At 35.2% G+C, this 17383-nt stretch overlaps 1 protein-coding gene and 1 long non-coding RNA gene across 6 annotated transcripts; one reads left to right on the forward strand and one right to left on the reverse strand.

Annotated features, from left to right (window-relative positions):
* Nucleotides 1-50: 50 nt before the first annotated feature.
* LOC148602114 (plasminogen-like) lies at nt 51-13230 on the forward strand. Of its 3 annotated transcripts, XM_088555286.1 has the most exons (5): nt 51-130; nt 5968-6105; nt 7624-7743; nt 8895-9071; nt 12939-13230. In XM_088555286.1, the coding sequence occupies exons 2-5, from the start codon at nt 6039-6041 to the stop codon at nt 13196-13198; spliced, it is 624 nt and encodes a 207-aa protein (XP_088411412.1). In that variant the 5' UTR covers nt 51-130; nt 5968-6038; the 3' UTR covers nt 13199-13230. The 3 variants fall into 3 exon arrangements, with proteins under 3 accessions (XP_088411412.1, XP_088411414.1, XP_088411413.1); XM_088555288.1 differs by lacking the exon at nt 5968-6105 and having other exon boundaries at nt 62-130; XM_088555287.1 differs by lacking the exon at nt 51-130 and having other exon boundaries at nt 5287-6105.
* Nucleotides 374-16875, reverse strand: LOC148602115 (uncharacterized). Of its 3 annotated transcripts, none has more exons than XR_015917127.1 (3): nt 16712-16875; nt 15232-15416; nt 374-4184 (listed from the first exon to the last, which is right to left on the reverse strand). It is a non-coding gene; the product is annotated as an uncharacterized LOC148602115 (long non-coding RNA). The 3 variants fall into 3 exon arrangements; XR_015917126.1 differs by lacking the exon at nt 374-4184 and adding an exon at nt 13600-14165; XR_015917125.1 differs by lacking the exon at nt 374-4184 and adding an exon at nt 13600-14417.
* Between the last annotated feature and the right edge of the window lie 508 nt (nt 16876-17383).

Consider the following 17383-nt stretch of genomic DNA (forward strand, 5'->3'; position numbering starts at 1 on the left):
CTAGGTCTACCTCCTTAAACAAAGTACAAGAAATAATCAATCACATGTCACGTTTTCTGTCCCAAACCGTGAGAAGGGTTGAGTGTGAGAGGAAATTTGGACTAGTGTTCTGTCTCAACCCGATGGTGAGGTAAGGAAATCTCGCACAGCTTTAAATAGGAATTATTTTGTCTCTTAAGTGAGAAAAGGTTGGGCTTAGGGTAGCACTATCCTAATACACATATGTTAATCAATTACTTCACATTTAGGGTATTTAAAAATGGAGTAATTTTATTGCGTGGTGGTGAAAATATAACGCCAATGTAGGTCGGTAGTGTATAATGACACAGTCATCGGAACATCTACGTAAAATATTTCATAAAAAACAAGAAATATTTCACATTAACTTTATTCAACTATAATTTACCAGTTACCACACAGTAATGAAAAACAAAAACCGGCAAAATAGAAAAACACAGATGATTAGCCATTCTTTGTCGTTGGGAACATGTGAAGTGTTTTAATTCCTGCCAACTGTTTCAAAAATCTAATGGCCTCCAGAAAAAAAACAAATCAAATCAAATAAGCTTTGTTTTAAGTCGGCAAGTTCATAACAACAGTACAACATAAGCTCTTAGAAGATTGTATAACCGACATAAGGTATATAAATAGCTATACAGTTCATGCATACATGTAAAATACATTGACAAAGCAATAAGGAAGACACATACGTACAGCACACCGACATAAAAAGTAATTTTTAAAAGAGCAAATCAAGCAATGGAACTGAAAGCAATACAGGCGGTCAACAAAAAAAAAATAAATAAAATCAACAAAATATGGTTACGGGGTCGCTGCTCCATGCATGGATTAAAAGTCGCTACAAGCAACACAAGAACATGTTTTCCCTCCCAGCTTGAAATCATTGCTACGAATTGATTGAAGTTTGAGCACTGCCTGACGTTTTGGGGCAGAGAATTTCACGGTGCTGGAGCAGCGTACCTGAATGATTGTTTCTCATACCTAGTTGTTTTAAATTAAATGTGGTCTCTGTAATAAGTTCCTGTATCTGAAATTGTACGAATGAGTTTGTTTACATATTAAATCACATAATACAGGTGGAGCCTGATCATATGCTATCTTACAACTTTCTAATGCCATTACTCTGATGGTAAAGGAAAACTATTGACCAAGCTTTACGACAAACGTGATAACTTTTCATGCAGAATTGTCAACTTTCCTTCCATCTGTGGCAACATCCCTTCAGCACCTGCTTTGGAGTTTTTATATCACAACTCATACGTTATACCAGAGTTTGCCGAAACTACGCGAACTTTTTGTATCGCGCAAGAATTATAACAAATAAAGTTCTGGAACAAGTTTATATTGCTACAAGATTGAGGTCATCACTACAGAAGTTTTATGGTCGTCATCATTAGCTCGTGGATCGCTACGGTGTATCCATCTGCACCATGAAAACTGATTTGTTCAACGTATCATAGTTTCCTTTCCTCTTTCGTCTACCCCGGTCTTGACTTTTTATGAGCAACTCGGCGGGCGTTTCTAGAAAAGTAGACGACGCTTACCCTATCGGTGCATCTGGTCCATGATCTCAGTTTTTAGTGGAGTCCGTGTATTATGTAGGATAGAGGATCAAATTAATGATGCATGTCACAACAAATCAATATTATACAACGTCTCAGAATGTGACGACTCTATTCATTACACTGCTCCATCGGATCCAATTGATACAGGGAAGATATGTAAACGTATAGAAAGGTCTGAAAAATTCCCAACGTGTACTAAGTTACAGTCCTAGATTAATCCTACGAGGAGGAATGACCCGGCCAGCGAAAGCTATATATTTATATAGCCTAGCTGGTCGAGTGGTCTAGGGCGCTGGACTTAGTTCAGGCGGTGTTGCCATACATGTCACAGCGGTACGAGTTCGAGTCCCGCGGAGGGAACGACCAAAAATTTGCATCGCAAATTGGACAGTTCTAACATCGTTGGGAATTTTTCAGACCTTTCTATATATATATATATATATATATATATATATATATAAATGAGTCTGGAAAGCTTTAAGATAATTAAAACTTTATTTTTACCCTTTCAAACAGTATCAAAACTATTGTTTAAACTACATTACATAACTTATACAGATTCAAGAAATGTAACAGTCTTCCAGAGATCATGCTGCTGATTGGGAATATTTTACACATACCTTTGACATAATCAAATGGACACCAAATTTTGTACACAGCTGGTGACATTTATTTTAAAAAGATATTGATCATGATGATTGCCTTCCCAATCCTAGAGAAGCTGTGCTTCCATTTAGATAAAAAGTACAATCAGAGATACATTTTTAAGACGGTTAACTTTCTTGAATAGCCAGAGTAGTTTGGGAACAGATACATGTATGTACGACCATTTCTAGAAGATAAACAGGTCCTTTCAAAACATGTATTTCTTTATAATAGAATATATGAGGACAACTTACCAGTTACAATGTAGCACAAGTTTTAGCTAGCTGAAAAACTGATATATGTTATTTTTACCTTTATAAGCAGAAAAAAAATGTAAGATATACTTTATGAAAAATATTTGTACTATAACTATTCATGAAGGTACCAATACAATATTCATGATATTGTACGTAATGCTAAAATAAATCAGTATAACAGAATAACAATCATCAGCCATACTGACTCGAGGTGTAAAAAGGATCCTAACAATGAGCCAAAGGTGACCGTTATCACATTACAAAAAAGCAGAAATGTTTTGTTGGGTGTGATACCCAAGTGAACTGTGTATACTCACCAAGAAGATTATTTGTTAACGAAAGACACATAATATGTGGAACGTTTCAATATATTTCAGTACAAAAGATTTGCCTTCAGTAATGAGAACTAAAATGCCAGGAGTCAATGAACAGTATGTCACCGGAACGAAAATGTCGACTGACATTTCAATTGTATTTGGAACCCAAAAGACAAAATGCTCCACGAAGCAAAATACGGAAAAAAACTACAAAGAAACAAGCTATAAATAGAGAAACAAAATTTGGAACAGACATATTAATTTGTTTGTTTTCAATGAAAAGTCGACATGTTCTAGTTTTAAGTAAGAAGTATGTGGAATTTTTAAGTTATATGTATATATATTGTTGTTGGGAAAATTAAACAATAATTATTTAAAATTCTGCTTCTCTGGATTTATATCACAAAAGCTTCATTGATATCAAATCTTGGAATTATAATACATTGGATTATAGTTATATGAACTAATAATGCGATATGTTATGATTCATACTCTACCACGTGCTATTATTTACTTACAGCTGATCAAGCACTAAAATTAACATTTTTTTTCTTATTAAAACCTCTCACAAAACCATATTGGCTTTATTGCTGTAGGGAGGTAAAATTTTCTAGGTCATCCCCGGTCTGAAATTGTCAATAAAGTCTTAAAAGAAACATTTTAACGCGAACAGTTTGACTTTGTCATTACATTATAAACAAACCAGATGAATCTTGGTCCATTAGCAGTAAAACATTACTGTCAATTACCGCTTTGAGACATTAAAGAAGACTGAAACTGTCTGGTTGTAAGTGACACTGTGTAAACCGAACAAAACCTTCAGTAACCTTGTTCGGTTTGGATAGGTTTATTTTTTTTCGTGACTTTCCAGTCAATGAAACGTTTGAACGTTTTCTATATTTGCGGTTGTGCATTATTCATCGTTCGGTTGCTGAGCATTTAACGATATACGAACAGTTTTTTTTTTTAAAAATCGTCTTAAGTAGTATATCAATTCTGATAAATTACAGCTGTTAAGCTGTAGTCAGCAGCAGCTATAAAGCTGTAGTCAATAAATGCGTTTTGTAAAAAAAAAATCACATGAAAAGAATTAAACAATGTTATAAACAGCATATTGTTGATTGTAGTACAACAATTAAATAAACAAAATCCAGCTAATCATTGTTTTCTGTTTTATTGTTATATTCTCAAGGGAAATCACTCATAACTGAAGGGGAATCTCTCTCTCTATATATATATACTTGTATTCATGAATATATATATTCAAGAATCTTCTTTTTTCTGCTAAATACTTGTATATATCCTTGATATTTTGTCTTTCCGGCAAAAATAAATTTTCTATCTCTGTCTGGCGGAAGAGACAATCATCTATCTGTAAACTTAGAAGATATTTCTGTTAAATAACATTATTTCAAATAAAACGTAATTGTTAAGAGCTGGAACATGTATATGCAAACATTGGCCTCCAACAAGGCGGAAAATGTTTACGATACTATTACTAAAATCGCTGAATACAGAACTGGACAACATACGGACAAAACAAATAAAGGCAAGACATTTTTTTCTTTGTTCCTTAAATTTAACTAGGGCGAATGACAGGCGTGGACCCCCAACAAATGTTAAGGCGGACTAAACTTAAATTTGAAGCACTATGACAGATCGTTTCCTTCTCGAAAAATTGGGGGAGATGGGATGTTTTGCTTTTAAAAGACAGAAGGCCCAGGTTTGTAAACTTTTCTGAGGTATAAATATGGGATAATAATTGCAAGAGAATGTTCATTTTCGTAGTAGAATTGTCAACATTCTCGAGAAAGTTCGGTAAATTGAGATATCATTAAATTGAAATATACTGAAATTTCAAGGTCAGAACAACTCTTTCAAAAACCACATTTTTCTGACATTCTATTGACAAATTTTTAACACAGTCCTGTGATGCAAAGATTAAATATTGGTGTCTTGTCAATTATAGAAGTGGTCTTAGAATGACATTATATTTTCAGATCGATGGGTTTTTGACATGTATGTTTCAGATCGATGGTGTTTTGACATGCATGTTTCTGATCGATGGGTTTTTGACATGCATGTTCCAGATCGATGGATTTTTGACATGTGTTTCTTATTTTTCCCATCAAGACTGATTCTTACAGACACTCACACTTAATGTATTTTTTCACTTTGGATTTAATCCCATTTAAGGGTTTGCAATATATTTTGCCTTTTCACATCACAGGAATACGTTCTTCTTCAACTAAAACTGATGGGAAAACAAAGTCTGTTTGATGGTCGACAATGGAAAGATTATTTACGTTTGTAGAAATCAGGACATTTTTAACTATGACAAAATGTGGAAAATTCAAATAAGCATTTTTACTTTTGAAAAGAGACATTGACATGGTTAATTGAAATAGTTTGAATAAATATAAAATAAAAATAACTTTCCTTTTAGGTTTTTTTTATTAGGGAAACAGTAATCAAGGAAACCAAGGTTAAAGCGGTAATCAAAAGAATGTAATCCAGGGACAAAGACCAGACATGGAAAACAGACATTCACAACAAAGAACATAGAGTAACTAAATTCAAACATACAAAGTAACAAAAGCAAATGAGCAACTCGGACTCCACTAAAAAGTGGGAGCATGGTCCAGGTGCACCAGTAGGGAAAGCTTCCTCTGCTTTTCTAGAAACAACCACCGAGTTGCTCATAAAAAGTCAAGTCCGGGGTAGACGAAAGAGGAAAGAAAAATATGACACGTTGAACAAATCAGTTTTCATGGCGCAGATAGATACATCGTAACGATCCACGAATTCATGATGACGGCCATAAAACTTTTGTAGTGATGACGTCAATCTTGTAGCAACATAGCCCTTCTCCAGAAGCCTATTTTTTAGACTTCTAGCACGAAACAAAAAGCTCTGGCATAACGTATGAGTTGTGATATGAACACTCCATTCGCAGGCGCTGAAGGGATGTTGCCACAGATGAAAGGAAAATTGACAATTTTGAATGAAAAGCCATCACGTTTGTCGTAATGTTTGGTCAATAGTTTTTACACGGAAATACACGAAGGGAAATTAAACAAATAAAAAACACGTTTACATGTTACATGTACGTATATAAAAACAGATACTAAATTTATTCGTGTGAATTTGTATTGCATATAGATGGACTACGCAATAAATGGTACAAAAATCCTTTTATCTGGAAGGGTTATCTTATTGGAATAGGTTTAGGGATGGTGAACACTTCTGTTTTGTTGCTGCTCGCAATGAACATTGGCAGAAATGACCAGGCTTTTTGTGGTAAGGCTACTTTTAGTAACAATACTGTGTACCTATTTTTAGACATCTATTCTGCCAAATTTTGTTTTATTTGTGTCCGTGTGTTCGTGTGATTTTTTTTAGGATTTCGCAATTTGTTTGGTTTTTTGTTTATGACATTTTAAATTCGTGGATTTGACACAACTGTGTAGTTTTCAAAGTTGCTTAAACTTTTCGCTTAGTAAAAAAATAGTTCGCTACAACTAATATGTTGTAAAAAACAATGCCTATTAATGCCACGTTATAGTTTGGAAAGGTCTGTATGGATATATGTATTTATATATACTGTAAACGTACTACTTTTCGCGGTGTATACCCGCAAATATGTTCACGACAGAATCCGCGAAAATTAGCAAACACGAAAATTGATACGTTTACAGTATCTCGTCAGCAATATATTGTGTTAAGGTAACCTTGTCGTCCCCGTGTTCTGGTATAATCCTGTGAACATACATAATGGGATACTTTCCGGGACTGCAAGGCGAGAAAGCGGGCTATTTAGAAGGATTTTTGTTCATGTTCAACTACATATTTATTCATTCCTTTAATTTTGGGTAAGCAATTCCTAATTAATTGGATTAGTTATAAACTATCATCATTACCACAGACCTACATTAAGATTTGCAACTAACTGAAATCTCACATTAACGCGCGGCGGACAACGATTTGAGATCTCGTAACTACTTAATCGACAAAGACAACTTGACTTTAAATGATCATACCTTAAAAATATTGCAAAAAGTAGAAATAAACAGGGATAAGTGCAGCACAAAAGTAGCAGTATATTACACAGAAAAGTAATCATAATCAAGCAAATTATAAAGAAGCCAAAGTCAGCACTCATATTTTGACCAACACGTAGAGATCGATGATAAGGGAATACTATGACCCTACTATACGACAAAACTACCTTTTCAACTCAGAAGTTGTATGGTCGTCATCATGAACTTCTGGATCGTTATGGTGTATCCTTCTGCACCATGGAAACTGATTTGTTCAACGTGTCATAGTTTTCCTGTCCTCTTCCGTCTGTGGGTGTTTCTAGAAAAGCAGAGGACGCTTATCCTACCGGGGCACCTGGTCCGTGCTCCCAGTTTTAGTGGAGTGCGAGTTGCTCATTCACTTTTGTTACTTTGTATGTATTACTTTGGTTTTTTTGTGTTCTTTGTTGTGTGTCTGTTTTCCATTTCTGGTCTTTGTCCCTGAATTACTTGCTTTTGATTTCCGCCAGAATCGTGGTTCCCTTAATTATTCTTATTAACTTGTTTTCATTTTAATAACCAGTATTTACTTTCTGTGTATTTTGAATGTCGGCATGTAATCCTTGAATATATGTTTTCAAAATGTTGGCATTCCTTGAAGACACCATGTGCACAGTGTAATCAGGCTCTTTATCATGTATTGGATCAATGAATTAAAACTACTATTTTTTTTTCATTAAACAATATATTCTGTCTTCGAATGCCCGTAATTTATATTTTGTATTTCTGGACATTTTAGCAAGATTTCAGTCCAACATGTCGGCCGTCAATAGCTGCACATTAGTGGAATACTCTAAGAAGGAAACAACTGTACTGACAACACAATTCAAAGCAAGGATTGGTTCAAATACTTGTGAAAGTAATTAAATACTTTCAGTTACTTTTGAATTTTTTGTCAAATACATTACATTGCAAATACTTTGATTTTTAAAATGTATTTGAAATATATGACAAATACAGAAAAAACAATCTAGCACACATCCTTAACAAAATCAAATTGCAAATTAATATTTTCTTAAACATGTGGTCCTTTCCACAAAAAATCGTAAGTGTAACATTAGTCGTAAGTTATGACGTCATAGTAAATAAAAGTATTGTGACGTCAGAACTTACGACTAATTTTACTCTTACGATTTTTTTGTGAAAAGGGCAACTGATCACTTTAAAAAATAGAAAAAAAAAATCATTTCATTTTTAAAACACAATATTTTATTATTGCTTGTTTGACGTTTTCTTAGTTACTTTCACACCTTTTCTAATTTCAAATAATGTTGTAATTTGGGTGTTCGGTGAAGATGAACATAACAGAAAATCTAAGCAGTACGGACTTAAGAACACCATTTTTTACTGTTAAACTTATGTATGTGCATAGCAGGAACACATCACAGACATAGTAACAAATACCGTTTACCGAAATTGGAATTGGTATTAATGACGCCGAACTTGTGGGGGATCACCAGTATAATAATTTCACGGAAAAAAGTCTTTAATATAACCATTATTAATTTTGTTGGACAAAGATATTCTAAAACCTTCTTATTGTCACAGGAGTTCTTAAAATAAGTTTCTCCAAAATATTTTGACTTATTTCAAAATTAACGATCGGCAGCGATTTTTAATTTTTTTATATGGCCGACCAGACGATCGGAGCCCTTATATATTGCCCAATTTAAAACCAAATATCACGTCTCTACGATTTCACCCTATTCTCTATGATATTGTTCGTCTTCAAAAAGAACTATGAAATGGCGGTCACCATTGAAATTTCTACATGTGCATGCACACCTCCAAATGATGGCCTTTTTATGTGGCAAGTTTGGCTTCATTCCATTCAGTCGTTTCGAAGAAGTTATGTGGACAAAGCGTTGGCAAAAAAGAATTGTAAGTGTCAAAACAAAAACAATACGCTCCCTCATTACGATTGGTGGACGAAATTACATTAATTTGGGTGTGATAACATCATTTATGGGGGAATACATATCTCGTTTCAACGTATTCATTCTTTTTCAGGACACTGTACAAGTCCACCACAAATATCAGAGGGGATAGAATGTGTGTTGGAATCTCAGTCATCAACAGCGTCATATTCAGCTTTAAAGCGGGAGAATATAGACACGTTTGACCATTGCCCCGTTTCTGTGTGTTCTAGCAGAAACATCTGGAGCAGTTATAATATTTCGTTATCATGTAAATATCTACCTTCTAAAACATAGCTGGAGTATTTATGAAATTTTGTTATCTTGTAGGCAACTAGCTACTAGTACTAGACCATCTTTTAAACCTGCATTCACAGCACTGTTTTAACGGCATTATAATGTGATAGTTATTTCCCATAACTAGATACACCACTGGTACATTTAGTATTATCGTTTCACCAATGGCGGTGTTCATCCAGTTCACCTTCCAATACAGTACAGTCCGCCCAAAGGAGTATCGTCGTACTTTCATATACAGTGGTCTGTGCGAGAAAAAAACCGTTCTGTGCAGTCTTTACAGAGTGAATTTGGTACTTCATATATATAGCTGTCTATCGAATCTGGTTTGACTGCACCCTCTTTTCGAATGCGTTGAAGGTGAATCAGGATTCACAGAATGTGGTAGCCTAATCGAAAGTCGAATAGCGTCCGGGAATAATGAGTATCGATAGACCTATTTTCTAGCAAATAGAACCAGATGGCTGAGTTGATTATTCTGTCTTGTATTCGTTATTCGTGATGACTGCTATGATGACGTTGCACCTAGCTCTCCTTTCAAGCAGTTGGTACAATTCAAACGTTGAAGCATTAACGTAACGATAGTGGTTTTGCCATACCTATGAAGTACCAAGCAGACTGTTCTTCGTTTGGCTATGTTATTGTAGTATATACAGGTCCCACATGGAACATGCACATTCCTTAAGTGGTCGCACTAATGTCTGATAGCACAGTGCCCTGGTATGCCCATAAGACAAATGAAAACTGTTTTAGGTAAAAACGGCCTTGGTTGATTTTCCCTTCTTCCTGATCCTGATGCAGTGGTTCCTGCTAAGTGTATTGTGAACTGAACCCCTAAATACTTTGTTGGTCTGCCTCCTAAAGCTTATGACCGTGGACGTCAAGATCCCGCTGGAGGTTTTCTTGTATCACCTGCGATTTCTATTTGTTGGTAAAAGACTCAGTCGTCGCCGAACATTTTACCTGGGCAGATGGTACATACTCAGGTAAGTCGTTGATGAAGAGAAGGAACATCAGTGGTCCGAGTACACTCCCCTGGGGCACCCCGGATCAATCTAGAGCTGTTGTTGGAAACCCCCCCTCTAATAATAATTTCTGTTGCCAGTTGTGCAGAAAATCTCTTAGCCAGGAAACTGTTGAGACTCTGATGCTGTAGTGGTGTATTTTCTATAGCAGCCTCTCATGTGACACCTTGTCGAAGGATTTAGAAACGTGTAGTAGTATGAGGTCTGTTTGTCCTTTGTTGTCTATTCGTCTGCCTAAGTCGTGTATGGTGAGTATCCGATGGGACTCGCATGATGTTTCTTTTAATGAATCCGTGCTTTTCATCGTCTGCAAGTATGGAAACTTGTTGCAGATGTTTGTAGATGCTGCTCCAGATGTTTGTGGATGTTGCCACAGATGACGTGTTCCAATTGAATAGAATTGCTGTGAGGGATAAAGGCCTGTAGTTGGATTCTTTGTGGTTACTCTTCATGACGATTGGAACTATATTTGCGTCTTCCCATTCAGGTTGTTTTTTTTTCAATTCTCGAAAGGGCTTGGAAGAAGACGGTGAATAGTTTAGTCAAATTCTGCAGCTAGTGAATTGATTAATTAAGCGAGTTGAGATGTCGTCTGGTCCCGTTGCTTTATAAATGTTCAGGCCAGAAAGGAGTTTAATATGTATATGCGCCATTTTCAGTGATTTTAATATCGTCTATCGATGGAAATAGGTCGCTTTTCAATTTCTTGGTGGTAGACAAACATTCGTTGCAGTTGATAACTGATGAAAACTGGGTGTTAAGGATCTTTGCCTTTCATTTTGTTGCCAGAGTACGTTAAGCAGTCTGCGTACTTAAGTGATGATACTCCTATGTTGTTACAGTTCTTGCTCTTAAAAAAGCCATAGAACTTACTAGGGTTGTTTCTGATTTCTTGGCTTACTATGTCTTGTATGTAGCTGGAATATGCTTTTTGCACCCCTTTTGAGGTCTTGTATTTTCGAAGTCTTTCTGAGATTTGGTTTTCCTTGACTTATAAATGCTTTCTTTGTTTTGGTCGGGTTATTCGCTTGACTTCTGTTTTTATCCTCGATTGATGAAATCTTGATGACAGCATATTTGTACATGCTTATCTTGTAGTTGCAACAGGCTTGACTGTATGGAGTTCCACATTCTGTTACTTGACTGTCAATATTGATTTTTTTATTTTGACCATATCTACTTCTGAGTTTTTGATTCATCTATGAATGCTCATTTCCATACGTATATCTTGCGTTTTGTTGGTTCCCCATTCCGGGTTTCTGATAGATGACTTCGTGTTGACATAAACGTTTTCATGATTGCTTGTTTCTGGTACGGTCTTTTCTTCTTATTGGTTAAATGAGAATTTTCTTCTTGTGTCATTAAATCGACCCCGTAGTAAAGTCATCCCAATACAGTACAAAGAACGTTCCCCTACATACAGATGTAGTGCGTTCAGTTCGATCAATTTTCTTTACCTTTAGTAACACTGTTATGTTTTGGCTATATCGTTTTGAACGTAGTTAAACAGCTTTATACGCTCGCAATATGGATGTATTTTCAAATAGATCAAGTTTATCAAATGAATTGTTTCCAGCTAAAATATGTGAATGAAAATCTGATTGCAGTTGACAAGATTAAAACAAGAAAATCTATCATGAATGTAGATATCACAAGCATTGGTATATTAGACATTGAAAATTTCCTATTTTTTTTTGCATTAAATAGAAAATGATAATGCTTGTCACTGTTATGTGTTAAGTGGCATTTACATTGAAAATATAAATACATATTTTCAAAACTTAAGACAATTTTTGTTTTGAAAAACAAAGTGTCACTGTGTATTATACTCTCGTTACAGAACTGCATAAGGGGAGATAGTCAAATATATGATTGTTATCATAATTCAGATGTGTATTCATAATAATTTTTTTTAAGTTATTAAGTTCTGAATTAAATGCGAATACCTGTTACAAAAATATTAAGTTCAGTTTACAGAATTTGTGAAAAAAAACAACCAAATTTGTTTTAAGAAAAAGATTCAAATTATATATATAAATATTTTTGTTTTTCAACGTTGGACCATCATTGGCTCAACGTAATATCTCAGTTTAGATGCAACATTGTATCGGCTTTCATATGCTAGGATTTGTTTTCTTGTATAACTTTTCTTGAGATTGACATGATATGAAAGAGTAATCAAGGGAACCAAGGTTATAGCGGTAATCAAAAGAATGTAATCCTGGGACAAAGACCAGACATGGAAAACAGACATACACAACAAAGAACATAAAGTAACTAAAATCATACATACAAAAGTAACAAAAGTAAATGAGCAACTCGGACTCCACTAAACCTGGGAGCATGGACCATGTGCACCGGTAGGGTAAGCGTTTTAACTTGTTTTATCAAAGTTGTTTCGACGTTGGTTCAATGTTGGCTCTGTGATGGACAAATATATAAAAAGGCAAATTATGTAATCATGGTTTTGATTTAAGAATTGAAAATTACTCCTATTAATAGGTACAAATAACTTCTAAAACAAGTTATTATTGCAATGATTATTCTGAATGAAGTAGGACCAAAGATGGACCAACGTTGCGCCAAAGTAGAATTTTTTCACAGAACGAAAATATTTAAAATTTCAAAACGTCATGTTTAACCATTGGCTTGTCAAGTAGAAATATTGTGGTTAGAATTAATCAAGAGGAAATAGTTTCCATAACCGCTCACTGCTTCGTAGTTAGCTATAGGTCCAAAAGAGGCATGTGGTCTGGGTCTGTAATTTATAACGATTATTCATCATTGTTTTACACAGTTATTTTCCCTTTTTACAGCAAAAGAGTGCTATACGGTAAATAAAAACGGAGAAGCCGTTTATGACGGGAAAAATACTTGTACCGTGACAGGCCGTAAGTGTCAGCGATGGGACCAAGACAATCCTCATAAGAGGTACAAGGACAACATACCGAAGAACCAGGCAGACCTGCATAGTAACTACTGTCGAGATCCGGGTCCCCCGTATTCCGCACAACCTTGGTGCTATACGACGGACAAAAAGGTTCGATGGGAATATTGTTACATTCCAAAGTGCTGACTTGAGTTGTAAAATCTTGCATGCAACAAATAAATGTGAATTGTTAAGAAATGTTTTTGGAAATTTTGGTGTTTTTTAATGGGTAAAATTGACAAACATAGCAAATAATGTCCTGGCTCCCTTTTTTGCGGAACCTCGGCTCGCATTCCTCTTTTTCAAAGTGTCTGAATCCGACGCTACGGTTTTAGTGGAGTCCGGGTTGCGTATGTACTTTTGATACTTGTGTTATTTTGCCTATTTCATGGTCCTTGTTGTGTGTGTGTTTCTTTCCCCTTCCTATAGTCTTTATCCTTGGAACACATTCTTTTGATTAATTTTGCTCGAATCTTGGTTTTCTACTCCTGTAACAGAAGAGGTTGTTATTCGGTTCCTCTATACCCGGATGGTGCACCGTCAGAAAATAGCTTGCCAAACACTTTATTTTCACAATTAAACATTTTCTCCGTAACAAAGAAGGTTTCAAAATATCAACAGTACAAAATCAAACACACAACTCAAAATCAAACTTTTTTTAAAATTCAAACTAAACGACATAAAATGAAACAATCTACAATAAAGAAAAAAAAATAAAAAAGAAGACAAAATATACTGGGCGCCGCAAGTGCGAAGTGAAACGAAAACAAAATATTTTAAATATTAGAAAGGGAAATCCGTCGAAAAGAAATGAAATCTATAAAGTACATGGAGGACAACGAAAACAGTTGCAATCTGTAAAGTAAGAAAACGAAGTCCAGCGAAATGCAATCTTCACTTTACAAGCAGCTCCAAGATGCAGAGAACAAAACACAGAAAGCATGTCAGCAACTGTTGTTTCTCAGCGAAAAGCTAGATAACCTGACAGCCATATACGAAAAGGCTGTGACGGAGAATCTTAGAAGCTACAGATATCCTCTTCGAATGAGAGTTGTTGTTCTGGAAGGTGTCGTTAACATGTACTACCAGTATACGTCCGAGAAACACAAAGAGGCTGAAATGTTGAGATGTAAATTGTTCGGTCAAGACCCGGAATACAACCTGTTCGAGGAAGATTAAGACACCCACCTACAGATACAGACAAATGGCCTGAATATGTCTAGTAGGTCAAATGACTATTGCAGGCTCTTCTAAGATTCAAAAAGATTTTAGAATTGATCAAACTAGTGTGTAGCTACTGTTCAAATAATGCCTTTAAGCAACTTTCACAGAATCACCTCTGAATGTCGGGCAAATAAGTTCTTTACTGTAAATCAAGACACATATTCCAGATAAATTTATGCAAAAAAAAAAAAAAAAAAAAAAAAAAATTGAAGATTTTTGAACGAGTTTCATTGCACTGGTTTACTCGTTCACATCTCATATACAAAGGTTTTTCTATAATTAAAATGGAAATTCTACAATCTAACGGATGAGAATAAAAGTATATGCTTATCGTTCTCAGTGTTTAGTGGAGTCCGAGTTGCTCAGTTGCTTTTGTTACTTTGTATGTATGATTCTAGTTACTTCATGTTTTTTGTTATGTATGTCGGTTTTCCATGTCTGGTCTTTGTCCCTGGATTACATTCTTTTGATTACCGCTGTAACCTTGGTTCCCTTGATTACTCTCTCAAACTGCATGTATAGAATCCCTAATTTAAGTACTTTATGTTTTTTTTTTTTTATAAATATTAATAACAGTAAAATCTGATAAAACAATGTCAGCGTGGATTTAAACAAATGAAAGTTCTACAATCTAACTGATGAGAATAAAAGTATATGCTTATCATTGTCGTTTAGATTAAAGACAAGAGACTTATTTCCGAAGGTGAATATGTCATACATATACTAGCGTTTTCTTTCACCAGTAAGGGGAACATAGAATGAGACTTGCATTGTCCGTTCGTTTTAAAGAACTACTGTAATATGATTTCCTTTTTGTTTTTCGTTTGTAAATTTATTTCGCTCCTTATGGTCGTGTACAGGAATTTATTGCGAAAACGTTTCCATTCAACCGTGTAAATGTCAATTTGTTTTGAAGCTGTTATAGCATGAAGTTTGTCTTGAAAATCTATACTTACAGATCGAACTGAAAACCATTGCTTACTGAGCAGTTATTGTTCTGTCTGTTTTGTTTTTATTTTCAAATATCTTTCCGAGTTAACTCGCTTACTGTATATATACTTTCTCCACTCGCTGCACTGATCATTGTGAATTATCTCCCCTTGATGTGATTTGAAATGTTAAATGCACTTCAACAGTGCAACTGAAAATATATATATAATCATCAATGCATCAATCAACATACAACAGTGGCCTTAAGAAAACAATTAATGATTAATTGAGTTACTTACAAGTGATTAGTTGCGATCGAGTCTTGGCTTGGGCTAGTGTTTTTACATGTCATACACGTAGTGCATTTCCCTTGCTGATCTTCAAGTGACATCATGACACTTTGCCGAGTATCATATAGTATAAATAATGACTTATTATGAAATTAAATCATTATTAATTCATCACGATGGTGGGGATGCTGGTTTGAAAATTGACGGGGGTTTTCTGGTACTAGTAGTTCAAAATCCTTACTCCATTCCAGGCAAGTTTTAACAGATTAACATATATACGTACCCAGTAGTACACAAATATATGCCGTTCGCCTTGCCAGATGAACATAACTAGATTAACATACATGTAGTCAGTTGAGTCAAATGTGCAACTTTCCACTGGTGATCCCCCTTTATATATGTTATTATGATAATGTCCCCTTCTAGACAGTCAAATCCTTCTAAGGCAATCGTACCTCATTTCAGACAATTGAGATAATAAAATCTCACACTATTTCAGGCAATTCAGGAGATAAAAATCATACCCCATTTCAGACAATTCAGCAGATAATGTCATTGATTTGTATCGGTGACTTCCTCTCGCGTGTATATTTTCAAAAATACTGCACACATGGAGTACTACGGCCTTTAGCTCGGTTGGTAAAGCGTCGGCCTATAATGCCAGGCCAGGGATCTTGGATTCGATGCTCATCATGTTGTTAATTTTGTAAAGTGCATCATGTTCTACTGTAACACACATATCCCCTCCGTATACCGACACTTAACCTTAACAAAACCAAATGCGTTTTGTTTTTCACGCCTATTAAAAGGGTATTCGTATAGTTAACATGACTGACAGCAAAACCTAGACAATACATCATCATGACATCATGTTTTTCCATTTTTTGTAACGTATGTTTTCCGAGGGTGACAGTTCTCTGACGGGAGGGGTTCGTATGGGTTTTCCGGAATTTGTAAAGCCGTTTATAACTTAACCTTTCGATGGGTGTCTCTAAATGTTTCGTTGATCAGACCAATTGTTCAATTACTGTTTAGTACAAGAATGGTACGTGTGATATGTGGTGTATTGCAAATCTTGTGCTAAAACGATCTCCGGACAAGTATCGCTAGGAATCTAATTAAGAATTAAATCTGTGATTCCTGTTCTCTCCATTGATATATATGTTATGTTTGATTTTATTCAGATTGAAAGTATCTAAATTAAAATATTCAATACCCATGTCTATGTTCTTCAGCGGGTCCCCGAAACTATTCGATCCATATACATGTACATGCATAACTTGAACTTCATCCGGTCCCTGACATGTATATGTCAGTCGCCTCCAAACACATATACCATCCAACTTGAACTAAATGGTGTTTTTAACTTCCTTGTCTACATTGTTGTCGCAAAGGCGGTGGGTTTAAGTGAGTGAATGTGGGGTTTTTACATCCTTGGCTACGTACTCTGTCGGGTCTCGCTCAGACACTACAAATTGATAAATATACTACTAATTTTTTAACTCCCTTGACTACGTACTATACCCTGTCACGGGTAAATATATCTGGAAATCGAGTCGCTTATAAATATAAATACTAGTGGAATTCACAACATCGCGGTAATGTTGCAAGTATTCTGCAAATACTTAAACAAAAGTTCCTATCTGTAACCCCGTGTCTAGATATGTTATTTAAAAGTATTCTAAACAACAGATTGCCCAGCTCATTCTCAAATACTTATATGTATAATTATTACATTTAATTTCTAATTGACATTTACAGTAACTTCAACGTTAACGGCATTGCGGATATAACTCTGACGAATCTGACGTTCAAATACAGGGAAGATATTTAGAGTGACTGTTATATTTTTCGGTCGATGAAAAAATAACCTCAATCACGTTGTGCA

The sequence above is a fragment of the Perna viridis genome, chromosome 12, assembly GCF_037379345.1.
Source record: "Perna viridis isolate PV_CMFRI_1.1 ecotype Kerala chromosome 12, ASM3737934v1, whole genome shotgun sequence".
Classification (NCBI taxonomy): Eukaryota; Metazoa; Mollusca; class Bivalvia; order Mytilida; family Mytilidae; genus Perna; species Perna viridis.

Excerpts from the sequence above, each read along its gene's own strand:
- LOC148602114 (XM_088555286.1), top strand. The coding sequence starts at position 6,039 with ATGGTGAACACTTCTGTTTTGTTGCTGCTCGCAATGAACATTGGCAGA. Across the intron at positions 7,744-8,894 it reads TGGTTCAAATACTTGTGAAA|GACACTGTACAAGTCCACCA; the intron begins GTAATTAAATAC and ends ATTCTTTTTCAG. Across the intron at positions 9,072-12,938 it reads TTATAATATTTCGTTATCAT|CAAAAGAGTGCTATACGGTA; the intron begins GTAAATATCTAC and ends CCCTTTTTACAG.